We start from the raw sequence: 17,700 nt of genomic DNA on the forward strand, positions 1-17,700 counted from the left end.
CCCCTGTGTCCAACCTGGCCTTGAACACTGCCAGGGATGGGGCAGCCACAGCTTCTCTGGGCACCCTGTGCCAGCACCTCAGCACCCTCCCAGGGAAGAGCTTCTGCCTCAGAGCTCATCTCAATCTCCCCTCTGGCAGGTTCAAGCCATTCCCCTTGTCCTGTCCCTCCATCCCTTGTCCAAAGCCCCTCTCCAGGTCTCCTGGAGCCCCTTTAGGCCCTGGAGCTGCTCTAAGGTGTCCCCTTGAGGAGCCTTCTCTTCTCCAGGCTGAACAAGTCTGATGATTGTTATTCCCTGGAGGCGTTTAAGGCCAGGCTGGACAGAGCCTTGGGCAACATAGTTTAGTGTGTGGTGTCCCTGCTCATGGCAGGGGGTTGGAACTAGATAATCTTAAGGTCCTTTCCAACCCAAACCATTCTATGATTCAGTGATTTTGTTGTTGTTGTCATCATTATTATTGTTGTTATTATTGATATTATTATTGATGATATGATTGTTGTTGTTGTTGTTATTATTATTATTATTCCATGAGCCCTTTCACTCCTATTGCAACATATGTGGGAGTCTCGCCCAAACCCTTCCCTTAGGAAGGACCAGGCCGACTGAAGCAGCATAATTCTGCTTTCCAGATCCCATTCCTGGCAGAAGGCATCCGGATTCATGGGGAGAAGGTGACAGAGGCGCTGCGGCCGTTCCACGAGCGGATGGAGGCTTGTTTCAGGCAGCTGAAAGACAAAGTGGAAAAGCAGTACGGGGTCCGCGCTGTCGTAAGTTACCTGCTAGCTTTATGCTTCCTAGATACGTGGAATTCCTTTAAATTCAAGGCAGTCGTGTGTTTCTCTGTTGTAATTCCCACTGATGAAAAAAGCAAAGTTGATGCAGCATTGCCTGGTTGTTCTCAGTGGTCATCAGGTTATTAAATACTGGGTAGATGCTATTAAAGATGCTCAGGAAGCCTTAGTGCTTTCATTTCCCTGCATGGGAACAGTTCCTAAATTGCCTGAAGTTAAGATAATTCTTCAGTTTTTAAGGAATTAGGTTTAAGAAAACAAAATAAAATAGAATTGCCACTATAGCATGATTTTCCTACAGCTGAATGTCACCTTTCCATGGATGTAACTCCTTTTGAGACCTGAGGGCTGTGCTGCTCTAGACTTGCATGCAGCCTTGCATACACTGGTACCACCCTAAACGCAACCAGGCAGTGATAAGATAGCTGCTACTTAGTGGGATTTAGTACTGCTGGAGCTCCTGCTTTTGTCATTCCAACAAGCTGTTTTCAGTTGCTGCTTCATCTTTAAGGCACAACCAAGTATTTGGTGGCTTTTCCAGTGAAGATTTGGTTTGCATTTAAGTTCTGTTACCCGTCAGGGAGGAAGGCCAAAAGCCAGCATACAGCTGCATCATTTATAGAGTCCCAGACTAGTTTGCATTGGAAGGGACCTTAAAGCTCCTCCAGCTCCAACCCCTGCCCCGGACAGGGACACCTTCCACTAGAGGAGGTTGCTCCAAGCCCCTGTGTCCAACCTGGCCTTGAACACTGCCAGGGATGGGGCAGCCACAGCTTCTCTGGGCACCCTGTGCCAGCGCCTCAGCACCCTCAGTGGTTGAAGTAGCTCTAGGACTGACTACATGGAGCTGGTGTCCTCATAATATCCTGAAGGCTGCCGGGGTGAGCTGCTGGTACCCGTGACAGCAGTGGTGTAAAAGTGCTATAATTTCTAGGTTTATTTTTGGAATGACAGCAGTATTTGAGGCTCACGTATGCAGTGCATCTCTTCTCACTGCTCCAGAAAATAAAGCACATAGATTTATGAGAAAAGACCCATCTGTGCTCTTAGCACAGAGATGTGTGGTACACTGCTAGGGTGACTTGGGAGACAGCTGACTTCCTCCATTAATCCTGTGATGGTGACTTGTAGGTCCTCTCCTGCCTTATGGCTCTGCAGGTCCCCCAACCTCAGCACAGGGACACCCCATTTACCCACTTGCCTGGGCAGAAGGGTGGCACCACAGGGTGCCATGGTGGCCTTAGGCTGCCCTTGGCATGCTGGAAGTTCTGGGGTCCCCGCTTTGTTGCCAAGGATTTTAACTGTACTTGGAATCATAGAATCACAGAATGGTTTGGGTTGGAAGAGAGCTTAAAGATGACGTAGTGTGTGGTGGCTTCCTTCTGAAAAGGCTAAATTGCATGGTTGCCCCAGTTGGGGTTGGGTCATCATTTTTGGAGGTGCTGCATCAATTCACATACATATTGAGACAGGTAGTACTTCATGGGCTCAGACGTTGAAGGTTATCTTCTGCAGCCATGAGGCTAAAAACATCTGCAGTTGTGGTTTTCACCTGTTAACTGAAAACCCAGTTGTACAGGAAGGAGGTCATAGAGGACCTTTGTGCCCTTTTCATGCCTTTCCTACCTTCCAATCCATGCCATTGGGTTTATCGATGTTGTGCCAATCACATCCATTTAACCAGGGTGTGAATTTGCTTCCAAATTACTTCTGGAATATCCCACAGAGGTTTATTCTGAGGAGTGGATGATGCAGGATACAGTGAGAGAGGGAACTTCAGCCTTCTACTCAGTGAGTTACCCAGAGAAGCTGTGGCTGCCCCATCCCTGGCAGGTTGGACACAGGGGCTTGGAGCAACCTGCTCTTGTGGAAAGTGTCCCTGCCCTTGGCAGGGGTTGGAACTGGAGGAGCTTTAAGGTCCCTTCGAACACAAACCAGGCTGGGATTCTATGAGATGCAGAGCATCCTGGGCTAAGGGGTTGGCAAGAAAGATGCTGCAGCAGGCAGGACAGCGAAGAAGTGCCAAGTGATGTTCTCTGAGTGCACAAAACCTCATTGGAATAGTGTATGCCAGTGAAGTATCCTGTTGTGTTTTATGACAGGCCTTCCTTCAGAGATTAATTTTCACTTTTGTCTATGGTGATGACTTTTTTTAATGGGAACACTGAGATCTTATGGGGAATGTGCTAGCCTTTATGGTACCCTTCTAAGTGGTGTTCTGTTTGTAGCCCTTCAAATCCCATTTTGCCAATATATTTAGGAGGAGAAAAGCTCTAATAGCAATTTATTCCCAAGGAGAGCAGGAATAATTGACATTAATGATACTTGTGTGTCAGTCATTTCAATAAAGTATGACTTTCACTGGAAAGTCATACTCAGGTGGTGTTATCTTTCTAATTTCACTCTACCCACCAGTAAGAATTGTCAGGATTGATGGAGTTTTATCGCTTCTGTCTTCCTTGTACAAGGCCAATTTACCAGTAGCTGACAGGGTGGAAAATATACCTGTAATTAAACAGCATGAGATTCGTATTTGTTGACTGAAAGAGTTCAATTATTTTATGCATATACCAGTTATTAATGACTAACAAAGCTTGCATAAATATTCAGAACTCTGAAATTGCCTAAAACAACATAAAAAACCTTTCATATATTTGCTTCTTCACCTCGATGTCATTCTGTAAATTGGCTGTCTTCACATGAAGTTCTTTCTTCTGAATATCTTTTTCACTTTTTCTTTTTTAAGCTCTATTTCATTTAAATATACTGACAGGACAGAGAATTCAGTTATGAAGATGGATTAAAAACAAAGTTATTTGTAGAAAGCTCCTTTTCAAAGCCCAGATGTAAAAAAGCATGTAAATACCATTGAAATAAAGGAATTATTGGAATATGATTAAAATGATACACATGCCTATGAGGACCTACATATTTCTTCCTAGTCCTTTAAATGGATTTTTTTTAGAGTTTGTTCCTTTGTTGTTAAACACGATGAATAATTAAATCATATCAAACTCTGCACAGAAGAAAAGCCATGGAACATCTCCACGTTACTTTTGGTAACCAGATGTCAGCTCTGTTGTGACTTAAGAAGTAAGATCTTGTGCTTCTTTACTGCAGCTTTCAAGTCTGGATGACAGACGAGGCAGCCGGCCACGGTCTATGGTGAGATCCTTCACGATGCCATCATCTTCAAGACCCCTCTCTGTTGCATCAGTGTCTTCCATCTCCTCTGACAGCACACCTTCTCGACCTGGCTCGGATGGGTGCGTAAGAAATAGTCTTTCAGGTCTTAGCTCTGTAAAACATGGTTTGTTGTGTGCACTGATAGGATTGAGAATCATCACCACCCCGCTCCAGATCTCAGTGTTACTCCTTCCCATCCCACTGACTCCTCCTGTGTGGCAGCACGGTGGTTGGTTGATCTCATAAGGAACTGTGGGGTGTTTTGCTTGGGTCTTTTCCCAGTGTATTTTATTCCAGATTTGTTTTATCATACCCCACAAACATTAATGTGACACAACGGTGTGACTAACTAGTGTGGGGATGGCACTTCTAAGTCACAGCCTTGGCTAAAAAAACCCAACCTGTATAGACATTTATTTCGAGGTATGTTCTTTGTCCTTTTTCGTAACCATTAATGTAATGCTCTTCTTGGTCCTCTTTAAAACAAAGTTAAACAAATCCCTAAGCATTCAAACTAAAAACCCCAAACAAGCAGGAGATAAATGATCCCTTCTAAAGTATTGCAAGTGTAATAGTTCAAAGTGATCTTGTCCAAAGTCACTGATGGGATGTGTGTGCAGCCGGCCCTGTCATGGTAAACAGGTGGATCTTGGGAGAAGGAAGGGATTAGCTGCCTGCTCAATCATTTCTGCTCACTTCTGCTGCCAGAGGAAAAGCTGCTTATGGCAAGATTGTGCTTCAAGACTTATCAAGATATTTCGCGTGAGAACTGGGAATCCTGTTGATAAGCCCTGTCTCACGGGCACATCCCTCAAAAGAACAACATGATCTGTTTGCTTTGTGGGGTTCAGAAGTTTCCTTCTCCCTTTTCCTCCCCCCAGGCATTCCCATAATCCAGAAACTTAATATTTGACCAAGGAGGCAGGTTTTTAAAGCCTCCTGAAGGGCTGCTATCTTAGAGATGTGCTAGAAACATCAGTGTCCCCTGTGCACCTTTAGGGGGAGTTTGTACCTGACCAGAGAGTAAAAGCATTGGGTAAAGTTCAGTACAGTACCTAAGGACCTATATGATACTTCCCTTGATTACAGTTTATTTACCCATTGGGAAAACTGCAGTTCAGCTCCCTTATGTTACCCTCCATAATGTATATATGGTGAGTCATGGTGATATAAATATAGGACAGCAGAGATGATAATGTATTTTGACTTAATCCATCCATGAAAGTGTCTTGCTGGATCCATCCCTGGTTAGTGGGCAACTTTATCTCAGAAGGAAAGTACTGGTTCTTTCCTTCCCTGCATCTACTTCTTTAACTGTTTCCCTTCAAAATCTTTATATATAATTTTATTTCTCACTGGATGCTGTTTTCTTACATTTCACCTCTCCATCCCAGCTTTGCTGCGGTAGGTGTCACTCAGCAGTTGGGGAGGATCTCATGAGTCCACTTAGTGTGTATATTAAAAAAGCCCTTATGAAGATCACAGTGTAGCTCAGCTCCTACTTCAAGCCTGGAGCAATACATCTGGAATACGTGTGAGGAAACTATAATGAACAACTGTCATCACTGGGAAAACCTGGGAAAAATGCTCATTTGCTTGATCAGTGGAGCAGGAGAAGAAAAATCATCAGATGTAAATAACATAATGAAGGACCTCAAAAATTCAAGAGGCTGTAGAAATCATGTGGGTGCTTTGTCACTGCTAACTTGGAAGATCAGCCATGCACCAATCAGTTGTAGTTGATTGGGTTTATGGGCAGTTGTCCTCTCCTGCTTTCCATTTTCCCCCTCTTCATATGTTAATTCTGAGATTAGAGGTGAAACTAAGAAACTATTAAAAACAGAGCCCACAGACTGTCTTGCCCAGCTCACCCAGTTTATTTTTTATGCCATCTCCTGCTTCTCCTGCTTTGGAGCTTTTAAACAGTAAAAACTCAAAGCAGACGTTGGCATAGTACGGTTTTACAGCTCCCAATGTATAACGTGGTTTACGACTCTATGTACAAATAAAACTCTGTCTTTAAAAAAGGACCTTGGGTTTATTCCCTGCTTAAAATGGGACTTAGAAGTACAAGTCTGAGCAATTCCAAGAGCTTGGAAGTGGGGAAGCCCCAGTGTGCCCGCGTGATCAGCCATCTGTTGAAAGTCCTAATGTACTTCAAGTAGGAGCACGGTGTGATAACCCATTTTATCACCCATACATTGCATAGAGATTATTGATAGTACTAATAATAATAAGGCCTGGAAGGGAAGCAATTAATCATTGTCTGAAGAATGGCAATTCCTCTTGTAAACTTGCAATTAGCCTGCGAGGTGGCTGGCGCTGCCCTCCAGCCTAGTAGAAGCAACTAAAATAAGCAATTCGTGGGTAAAACACATGGTGTTTGGAGAGCTGGTGTCTTCTGGTCCAAGCTCTGTGTCCCTGGGCAAATCCTTACCCTCCCTTTTCCTAATCTGCAAAACAGGATGAAAAAAGCTTGCAGTTTTGAGTTCCAAACCGCTTGGTTTTGGCTTTGATTATGAGGGTTAAGGGCTCAGGGGCCTCTGCCACAGGTACTAGTTGGAGCATCTTTCCATGAAATGAGCTAACTCAGGATAAAGACTGAAGAGCCTTTAGTGCTTCAAACAAAACAAATAGTAGTGATTTTGGATATTGCTGCTGATGGAGATGGTTACAACTAGTGTACTGCAAGTTGTCTAAAATACGAATCCTCCACTATGTCAATCTTAGAATCACAAAGTACCACATTGGAAGGGACCTCAAGGACCATCCGGTTCAGCCTTTGTAGGCAAAGCATGACTTAAACTAGATGTCCCAGCACCCTGTGCAGCTGAATCTTAACAGTGTCCGGTGTTGGGGAATCCACCACTTCCCTGGGGAGATTATTCCAGTGGCTGGTTGCTCTCACTGGGAAAAATTTTCCTCTTGTGTCCAGTTGGAATCTCCCCAGGAGTAACCTGTGCCCATCACCCCTCGTCTGTTCCATCTGATTCCTTGTAAAAAGGGGATCTGCATCTTCTTTATAGCCACCCTTTAAATAGTGGAACACAGAGATAAATTCTCCTCTGAGCTGCCTTCTTCTCTCAAGGCTGAACAAACTCAGCCCTCTCAGCCTTTCCTTATGCACCTTCTCGGCCCTTGGATCATCTCTGTGGCCCTTCTCTGGACCCTCTCCAGCCTGTCCACATCTTTTTGTATGGCAGGGACCAACACTGAACACAGTTAAGGTTGTGGCCTGTACGTGCATGGATCCCCATGACACGGTAAATACTTTCCTAATGATAAGAAGTAAGCTGGTTCCTTTGTTTGGGGATTGTTGGTTTGGTTTCAGTTTTGTAATGTGATGATTTCAGGCATCCTCTGAAAACCTGTCTGGGTATAATCAGTTAAAATCTGACCAGGGTATGATTTTGGTAGTTCGCTTATTTTATACTATAATGTAAACTAAAGATTATAAAACACTTTGTCCACCTAAGAATGTTTTAGCTCAATAAGAACAAAGTATCTACCTTGTATTTAAACTAGTCATTAAACAAGGTGGGATAAGAGAGATTCCTTTAAATTACTGTGTGAATATTAGCTAAAAAGAGTCCAATATTACTCTAGAATAGTGCTTTCCCTAAAAAAATAAAAACTCTTTGGAATATGAAGTTTTCCTTTTAAAGTTCCTTCGACCCCATAAGACTTTCTCCTTTGCAGCCAGAAAAATAATAGTCATGAACTGTAAAAATTGCAGAGCTGATGGTAGTAGTACATCAACCTTGCCTATATTCACACACTTGAAGCATTCCAGGTGGGAAAATACATCTGGTTTCTGGAAACTAACCTTGCCCTTTGCTATTATCTGGCTGATTTGTCATTCTGGAGTGTATCTGGAGCACCAGAACAGCTGAGCTCAGCCCTCCTGGGTCCCCCTCACCAGGGTATGCTGTAAGGGAGCAGAGGTGTGGATCTGTGAGTACGTGTGTGCACACTCATATGGATATATGTCCTCAAATATATAATTATATATATAATATATAAAGCCAAAATGATACAAAAATGCATGCAAAACCAAATGTACACACACAGGGTGTTATTAGAGACAGGAATGAGGCTTGTGTCTGCAGTTAAACCTCTATACCTCCTGCTTTTCTTGAATGTATAGGTGTTTCCCTTGCATTAAGGGTGATGTTTGTTGTTTGCTTTTCAGAGAGAAGGTGCTGTAATTGTCATGAGTTACAAGGATAAAAAGCATTTTCTGTTATGCATGTTCCACAGAAAATCACTCCACCTCTGCAAAGCAATTTCTGAGCTGCTTTTCCTTCTCAGGGGAATAAATCCATCCTCTTTCTCCATCAAAATTAAACCAAAAAAATGAAGGTCCAGGAGGAATTTGGGCACCTGGCATTGGTAGACAAATGGACTGTGTCTACCAGGGGTGCAGGGGACATAGGGGTGACATTCCTTTAATGCATTGTACAATTACCTGTGCTCACATAGGTCTGCTTTCCAGGGGGGTGCTGGCACTCCTGCCATGTATAGTGGGAGTGCTGGATGGGAGCCTCATTTTTATGTAAACCACATACAGTGGAACTCAGGAGTTTGTGTAGCTGTAAACCAGTTAATTTACTACAGAGCAGGGAAATACCCAGTGTTAGGTCTTCAGCAGTAAATTTTGTTGTAAGACAATTAGGATTATTACAACCTTCTGCCCCCTCCTTTTCTCTCTGATGAGTTTTCCTGGCTTAGCAAAGCATCACTAACTCAAAGGATCATAGTTGATTCTATGATTCTATGAAAGGAGACTTTGGGAAACATGTAAATGAAAACTACGTGTTTTCCAAATGGTATTTTATTGCTCTAACCAACAACAATTTCCTTTAGGTTTGTGCTGGAGCCCCTCCTGCCCAAAAAGATGCATTCCAGGTCTCAAGATAAATTGGACAAGGATGACCTAGATAAAGATAAGAAAGAAAAGAAGAAGGAGAAAAGGAACAGCAAGCATCAAGAGATATTTGATAAAGAATTTAAATCTACTGATATTTCTCTGCAGCAGTCTGAAGCAGTGATCCTGTCAGAAACGGTAACTTGATTAACAAGTAATGCTTTATCTAATTCTGAGCAGTGTTCTTTCTCTTTTTAAATAAAAATGGTGATTTTTATGATGTACTTTCTTTTTAGACCAAAACTATCTCCAAGGGAATATGCTGCAATGGTTATATATGTGATAATGAATCAAAAATACAGGGTTTATTTACAGTGTAAAAAAACCCCAGTCTCTCATACAAAAATCTTAACCAAAAGCTATATAGGACTATTTGATAAAAGGAACAGATGGTATATCCAAAGTAAAATAAATGCTACCATTTTAGCAGCCTTTTTTGTATTTGTGGTTCCCAATAGATCCTGATGGGTTTTCTCATATTTCAGCTGACTACTGCAAGACACTGTTTGGTAGGAATGTTAGAAGGTCATTTTGTGTGTGGCAATTACATATTCTTGAAGGCTATTTTGAGCAGAAAATCATAAGCAGTTCCAGTGGTGGCTGTGTGTAAGAATATTAACTTATCTCTCTTAAGCTTTCAATTCTTCATATACATTTAATTCACTGAAACTATCCTAAAGGCTTAGGTAACAAGAAGTTCTAGCTCTGAAATGGAAAGCAAGGCCATTTGAAGCTGGAGCAGGAGTGTATGAATCTGTGCCTGGACACCTGTTTGGAGGCCAATAGTTTCAAGTTTGCCCTTCAGAAATAAATGTAATGTTCTTTTAAAGATTTGCACAAGTACTTGTAGAGCTGACATATAACTCAGCAGAGTCTTGCTTTGGTGGCTGTGCCATTTACAGTGGACTTTCAAAATGATTTCTCTCTGACTTGTGATAACTGGATCCTTTAAGTCTTTCTTTTTGGTATTTGTAGTGGAATGTTACTAAGATTTTCAGCCATTGTTCCTGTGTTTTCTGGGTTTGCTCCTTTTCAGTCCAAAGATGAGCTTAATCTCTCGGATGTGCCTTCTGACAGCTTGGAAGATCACAGTAGTTTTGTCTGATGTACACCCAGTATTAGCTCATTGAAAACCCTAGGTAAAATCTTTGTGCATCTCAGGCTTTTCACCCAAACTCCTTTGAAGCCAGTGAGTTTTCCCATTGACTTCAGGAAACTTAGGATCTAGGATCAGCCATGGTTTGTTTAAATGGAGATTCCTCCTGCCAAAGCCAGCCAGGTCAGCTTCATTAGAGCATTTTCTGACAGAGAATACTTTTTTTATGGATTTGCATGTCATAGAATCCCAGACTGGTTTGTGTTGGAAAGGACCTTAAAGCCCATCCAGTTCCAACCCTCTACCGTGAGCAGGGAAACCTTCCAATAGACCAGATGGGAGGCATCCAAGGATGCTGGAGAGCTGGCTGGTGTCACTGCAAGTTCACTGTCATCTCTGAGAGTCTTGGACATTACAGAAGATTGCTTATGACTGGAAAAATGCAAATGCTGGCTGGAAAGGGGACATGAGAACCCTTCAAGGCATATTCCCATTTGTCATCTGAGGAACAAAAATGAGCTAAGTCCAACATGGCTCAAGTTTTCCACTCTTCCCAGTCAAGAGCATTCAGTGCATGACTGCTATGACTGATATTCCCCTGGTTATAGAGAGGGAGGGAAATCAAAAGTCAGAATTAGTTACTTACAGTTAGTTTGAGCTTCTTGAAATCCATGGATCAATAATCAGAAAAGGATTTTGCTGGCAAGAGAAAAACTCCTTTTTCACTATCTGCAAACTCCTTGATGAGCTCCAAAACGCCCGAGTCAATTTTTAATGCTTGCTGGTAGTGTGGTTTGTTTTCTCTTGCAGGTGAAATAGAGGAAACACTCTCTCGAGATCAGTTTACACGAGCAGCTGTACAATTCCCACTGCTGGCTTCAGGAATTTTGTACAGATAGTGTCAAGCAGTGTAAAGATAAAATTTGTCTTCAATTTTTTGCACTCTGGAGACACATCCCCTGTTAATGATAAAAAAGAGAAATTCTTATCTTTTGTGGGTAAGAATTCAGCTTTTCCATTGTTCTACTTTTGTGGGATGAACTCTGTGCAGGTTCCCTTTTTAAGTTGAAATTAGTCCCAGAGCACTGTTACTTCTCTGCTTTATGAAGAATAAGGCATTTCATTTCTCTGGCATTAGGAACCTGGAAGCAGAAAGTTTGCGAGAACAAGAAAAGATGATGATGAAATGGAGGAGGAGGGAAATTAAGTTGGAAGAAAAAAGTTGGAATCCAAGTTTAACTAAAAATTGAAATTAAAATATAGATTTAATGAGCTTTTAAAGTGAGATTTTAGTAGTAAACTACTATTAGTTACTAGATTTTGAGTTATAGTTACTGGGTTCATTCTGTTGAGAGTTTAGAACTCACTTGTACCATCACTTATTCAATTCCAAGATTTCAGTTATTTGATGAATATTCTAATGGATTCTGAGTGCTGACTTGTGAAATGTTTGGGGGGTTTACAGCAGAAGACATGGTTTTTGTTACTACAATTCCAATCTATGAGTATTTTCAAGAGAATGGGTAAAAGAATAACATTAAGCTCGTATTTGTCAACACCAGATGGATCAAGCCCATCTTTCTTCTTTGGAGGAGGCTGTGGGTAGGAATGATGTGGCAGACCCCAAATATGCTGACTTCAGTGTGACTTCTGGCACATCTCACACACCACGTTCTCATGAGCAAGACTGGGCAATGAAGCGTGGTCTGAGGTGATGCTGAAGGATACTCAGCAGCCTGGAAAGGCTGTGCTCAAAATTGCCATGGGTGAGATGGAATAAATGAGAACCTGTGATGGATTTGGGTAGTGAGATATGTCAAAATAATGGATGTGGAGGAGCACAGTGCACGCTCAGCCTCTTAATCACTGGCTCATGTCTGTTTGTGAGGAGGAGGGTTCGTTGTGTGTCACTCCTGTTTCATCCAGGTGTCAGCACATTTTACAACCAGTTCGTGGCAGTTGTAGCTGGCAAATAGCAGGCTCGTGTTTGGTGGTTCAAAAGTCCAGGTTCAGATATTCACCCCACACACATCTCAAACACAATTATCTATTGCCTGACCACACTTGGTTTCTGAATTACTCTTTACCCACCACAACTAGGTTGTTATCAGGGGGTTGCTTTTAGGAGGGAAGGCTGCATCAACAACCTTACATATGAACCTGTTCTGGATCCTGTTTACTCACTGCTTTGTGCAACGTACTTACAAGATTGATACCAGTTTTACAGAGAGTATCAAGCGAGAGGTGCAGCAGCATGTCTGACAGTGATCATTCCCATCTTTGCAGAGCTTCTGCTGTCCTTTGAAAGATGTTCTCTAATGAAATGAGTCTTCGCATCACTGAGATGGATTTTCTTCTACAGGAACTTCTTTTTTTTCCAATAACATGAACTGCAATGGAAGAACGTGGATAGATTATAAAACTGTAGAATCATTTCATAGACCTTTTGTATATTCTTTAAAAGGGAGCATTCAGAGGCTGTTTTGTCTAATTGTATGGCTTGAACCATAGAATAGTTCAGGTTGGAAAGGACCGTAAGATCTTCTAGTTCCAAAACTTCTTTCCAAATTTCACTGTATTCATAATGAATTTATGGACTGGTCAAACCCAAACTCTAATTACAGAGACCTGGTACTATTATGAGCAGGCAGTTTGTGCTTGCAGCCCAGAAAGCCAACCGTATCCTGGGCTGTATCAAAAGAAGCATGACCAGCAGGTCAAAGGAGATGATCCTGCCCCTCTACTCTGCTCTTGTGAGACCTCACTTGGAGTATTGTGTCCAGTTCTGGTGTCCTCAACATAAAAAGGGCATGGAGCTGCTGGAGCAAGTCCAGAGGAGGCCACGAGGATGGTCAGAGGCAGGAGCACCTCCCGTATGAAGACAGGCTGAGAAAGTTGGGACTGTTCAGTCTGGAGAAGAGAAGGCTGCGTGGAGACCTTATAGCTGCCTTCCAATATCTGAAGGAGGCCTACAAGGATGCTGGGGAGGGACTCTTCATTAGGGACTCTAGTGGTAGGACAAGGGGTAATGGCTTTAAACTTAAGCAGGGGAACTTTAGGTTAGATATAAAGAAGAAGTTCTTCACAGTGAGGATGCTGAGACACTGGAATAGGTTGCCCAAGGAAGCTGTGAATGCTCCGACTCTGGAGGTGTTCAAGGCCAGGCTGGACAGAGCCTTGGGTGACATAGTTTAGTGTGTGGTGTCCCTGCTCATTGTGTTGTGGCCCTGCTCATGGCAGGGGGTTGGAAGTGGATGATTTTAAGGTCCTTTCCAACCCTAACTATTCTGTGATTCTATGTCAGAGGATAAATTAAGCAGTGTAGCATGTGAAGATGGTCAGTAATGTCTTCATAGTTTTCTAGAGATTTATATCTTCTTTTAAATATAACATAAAATTCTTTAACATAAATTCTCGTTGTTAATTCTTTGGTTCCATGATAGCAAACCTATCACTGAAGCCAGGAAGTGAACAGGCCACTCAAAGGCTTGTGTGAGAAATCAGAATAACAGGCTGTTCATTTTATCGACTTAGTGGCATCTAACATCACTCGCTATTGATCTTGCTTTTGTTAGACAAAAAGATATTATCAATGGGTTCATCACGGATTAGTGGTCTCCAGAGAGTTCATATTCCCTGGCAGAACCATGTGAAGCTTTAAGAAGACGACCAAGAATAAATTGAGATTTATTTGAGATGAGTAGCTACAGACCAGGTTAACTTGGGACCTTGATTCTAGTTGTTTGGTTTTCTCTGGATTCTGGCATTGCAGCTTTCCTGATCAATTCCTGTGATTTCCTTAGTTGCTCTTTAATAATTATATGCTTCTGAGAATGTGATTACTTTGCTTATCCTTTACACTAAAAATATGCTTTAAAAGATCTTAAGAGAATCATAGAATCAAAGAATCAAAAATGGTTTGGGTTGGAAAGGACCTTAAGATCATCCACTTCCAACCCCCCTGCCATGGGCAGGGACACCTCACACTAAACCATGTCACCCAAGACTCCATCCAGCGTGGCCTTGAACACTGCCAGGGATGGAGCATTCACAAGAATAAACCTTTGGAGTGTCAGGACTTGAATTTTAGTATTAGGAATATTTCTGAAAGGTCTTGATGAACTCTCCAAAAGAAGTTACTTACTTTATGATCATTCATTTCCTAGAGCAGGGTCTCAGAGACACAGCCTTTTATACAGAGCCTTTTAGGGTTTGTCTCCTGAAAGCATAGGGAAGCGCTCATCCCTCACTTCAGATTTCTCCTTCCCAACACACCTTTTCAATAAACTTTGTGAAATGAAAGAAATTCTTTGGAAAAAGCATGAATTGCTGCTGCCATTTCCTGGTTTGTCCTAATTCCCATTTTCACCTCAGGCTGCTCCGCTTTCTGTGGTCTCTTGGAAATAAAGAATTCCTTTCCTCACTGCGATTACTAGAAATACAGGGGGCAGTGAATGGGTGACAAACAGGAGAGCTCAGAATTAAACGCAGCAAAAGAAATCACCTTAACAAAAGCATTAGTTGTCCATCACATTACAAGTACCATTTCCTGGTTTCTGATGGAAAATTTAAATGGACTCTGAAGAAGACAGGACAGAACAAAACAATAGAGATATTTCAGTGAATTAAATGTAAGCATTAACAGGACAGATGATCATAGACTCATAGAATGGTTTGTGTTGGAAGGGACCTTAAAGCTCCTCCAGTCCCAACCCCTGCCACGGGCAGGGACACCTTCCACTAGAGCAGGTTGCTCCAAGCCCCTGTGTCCAACCTGGTCTTGAACACTGCCAGGGATGGGGCAGCCACAGCTTCTCTGGGCACCCTGTGCCAGCGCCTCAGCACCCTCACAGGGAAGAGCTTCTGCCTCAGAGCTCATCTCAATCTCCCCTCTGGCAGGTTCAAGCCATTCCCCTTGTCCTGTCCCTACATCCCTTGTCCAAAGCCCCTCTCCAGGTCTCCTGGAGCCCCTTTAGGTGTTAGAAGGCTGAAATGCTTTTTTCCTCAGAAGGCAGTTTCACCATGCAAACAATTTAAGAGACAATTCTAACAGGGAAGTAGAGCTGCATGAAGAGAAAGAAAACATTTTGAATGCTGTACGATCTTGTGTAAGGACATAGAGTTCCTTGGCTGTTACCAAGGAAGAGTTTGGGGAATTGGCTCATTGCTTCAGGAAAAGATGCCAGGCTCCAGGAAGGTGTATACCTTGAATCTCATTGTGGTTCCATTGGTGAAGGGAAAACCCTCCAGAAATACTGCATTAAATCTGAAGTATTGAGTGTTACCATTGCCCTATTACTGTTTAGGAGATAGTGAGGAAAATACAGGAATCCCAAGCTCTGCTGCTCAGTAACTACATGCATTCCTTTAATATCTCTTTGTTTTTTTCCCTTGTGCAGATCAGCCCACTGCGACCACAGAGACCAAAAAGCCAAGTCATAAACGTCATTTCAAGTGAAAGACGCTTCTCCGTCTCTCCATCACCTCCCAGCTCCCAAGTGACACCACCCCCAATAACTCCACGGACAAAGCTTTCTTTCAGCATACAGTCCAGTGAGTCTTGAATCTGAACTAAATCTTCTTTTCCTAGCAAATTCTATGCAAAATAACTTGTAGTGAGAGATGTGTGTCTTGAACATTGCATTACACTGTGGTTTGAGTCCTTTGAGCTGCTCTTAATGCCCTCACCATGGGATCGCTTGCAGGAACAAGAACTTACCTCTTAACATCATGCTCCTGGCATTTGCCAGAAGCAATTAGTTCAGCATTTTACAAAAGTAAAACTGTTGCAATGAAAAAGTTGCTTTTCCTCATCAAGTAATCATTAACCATTTCTTGTGTATAGAGTAACTGTCAAAAATCAGTGTTGTACTTGATTCTATATTGGATTTGGGGGGTTTTGGAGCATAAAGGTTGAAAAGAAAATAATCTCTTAATGTAATTGTACTTTAAACCAACTTTTATTTGCTGCTTAGTGAGTACAAGCCAGGAATGGGAAAAAAGCCAGTCTTTTTGATGTATTTTTTGTTTGACATTACATCTATCACTCAGGTTTTCTGTAAAGTATCATCTGTTTGCTTCAGTCTTCAGGAAAACCTATTGCAAAACTGGGTGTAACACAGCACCTATTTCTGCGCTGTTGTCCAAAACTGCTATTCAGAGTTTTCAGTTGCATGTCGTAAGAGAAAAATGTGTTATCTTTTGATATTTGATACACGTACCCAAATACTAGTATAGTTGTCAAGAGCTCAGTAAAGTTGGTAAAGAGGAGAATAGATGATCAGTTTTAAAGAGGAAAGTCTTGTTCCATCAAGATCACTGTTTTATTTGCTTCTTTAGATACGTAAAATCTTCTCCCTTAAATAGTGCTTTGGAAAGTTCTTGTTGCAAATTGTAGAATCACATCCTGTGAGCAGAAATGTGTTTGTTCTACAAATCTATAGCAACAGAACTGTCTTCTAAAGGCACGTGGCTTTGCTTTAATGATTTGAAATTGTTGATTGCAGATGTGTGGAAGAGGGATAAGCAAGAGAAAATCAATGCAGCATTTCCCTTGCATAGTCAGGCACCTAAACTAAATGTTTTGATTACAGTGAACTCTCTCTTTTCTTTACAGTTTTGATAGCAAGAAACTACCAGCTAAAAACTGGAAATACAGAAAAGCAGAGTATATATGCTCATGCAAAAGATACTCTTTGAATTGGATTAGTTCTTCTTGTGTGCATTTTATTAAAACTAACTTGATTTCTCTTTTAAAAAAGTATTTGATGTTATCACATTTTTCTGCACATAGATCATAGAATAGTTTGGGTTGGAATGGACCTTAAGATCATCCAGTTCCAACCTTTCTGCCATAGGCAGGGACGCCTCACCCTAGACTGTGTTGCCCAAGACTCTGTCCAACCTGGCCTTGAACACTGCCAAGGATGGAGCATTCTGAGAATATTAAATAGATACAATAGAAATAAATAAATATAAATAATATATATGTTTAAATATAAATAGTATATAATAGTAAATAATATATATGTGCTGGAGATTTATGGGTGTTACATAGAACAGGTTCAGCTTCTTGCCATATCGATGGGTCTTGTCCCTAATTGAGAATTTGTCATGATAAATGATTTTAGGAATTCCAAGGATCAAGAAGTTACTTCAGAGCACAAACTGGCTAAAAGCAGTTAATGGGTTGCTAAGTAATCCTGCTTGCTTGTTAGCTGGCAGTTTAGGAGAATGGAGTGTAAAATCTGATCATTAGGGTAAGATGGAAAAAAACAGGCATCTAACTGATCTCCTGCCAGCTCCAAGATATTCTCAGTGGCCCATGTCCGGGGAGGAATAAATATTCAGAGCATATTAGTCTGATGAAACACCTTGAATAATGACAACCAACCTGAAATGATGAGTAATTATTTGTACAGTGACTGAGTTAGCGAGGTGTAGTTCAGCTGAATGGAGCAAGGGAAAATGAATAGATCTGTAGCAAATAGATCTTCTTGAAACACAACTGAATATGACTGAAGTTTGTGTTCAATACCTGTTTCTGCAGGAGGGTTGGTGACTCCTGGGTTTCATTAAGCTGTGTGAGAGATTAGCTAGTCAGGGCAAGTAATTTTTTTTCATTATAAAGTGGTGGTGTTCTACTAAACAGTTTGCCAGGCTGAATCCAAATGATGTTGTTAATGTGCATTATGAACTAT

The 17,700-nt window shown here is 41.7% G+C and overlaps 1 protein-coding gene across 1 annotated transcript in view; it reads left to right on the forward strand.

Annotated features, from left to right (window-relative positions):
- Positions 1 to 17,700, forward strand: part of LOC104411792 (dedicator of cytokinesis protein 1) — a gene marked incomplete at its 5' end in the record, with an annotated part of 78,296 nt that overhangs the window by 47,474 nt on the left and 13,122 nt on the right. The window contains 4 exons of the mRNA XM_010022310.1: positions 630 to 767; positions 3,912 to 4,057; positions 8,844 to 9,042; positions 15,400 to 15,553. Of these exons, the coding sequence (XP_010020612.1) occupies positions 630 to 767; positions 3,912 to 4,057; positions 8,844 to 9,042; positions 15,400 to 15,553 (637 nt within the window). The remainder of the gene's footprint in view (positions 1 to 629; positions 768 to 3,911; positions 4,058 to 8,843; positions 9,043 to 15,399; positions 15,554 to 17,700) is intronic.

Source organism: Nestor notabilis, unplaced genomic scaffold (genome assembly GCF_000696875.1).
Source record: "Nestor notabilis isolate BGI_N333 unplaced genomic scaffold, ASM69687v1 scaffold6139, whole genome shotgun sequence".
Lineage (NCBI taxonomy): Eukaryota > Metazoa > Chordata > Aves > Psittaciformes > Psittacidae > Nestor > Nestor notabilis.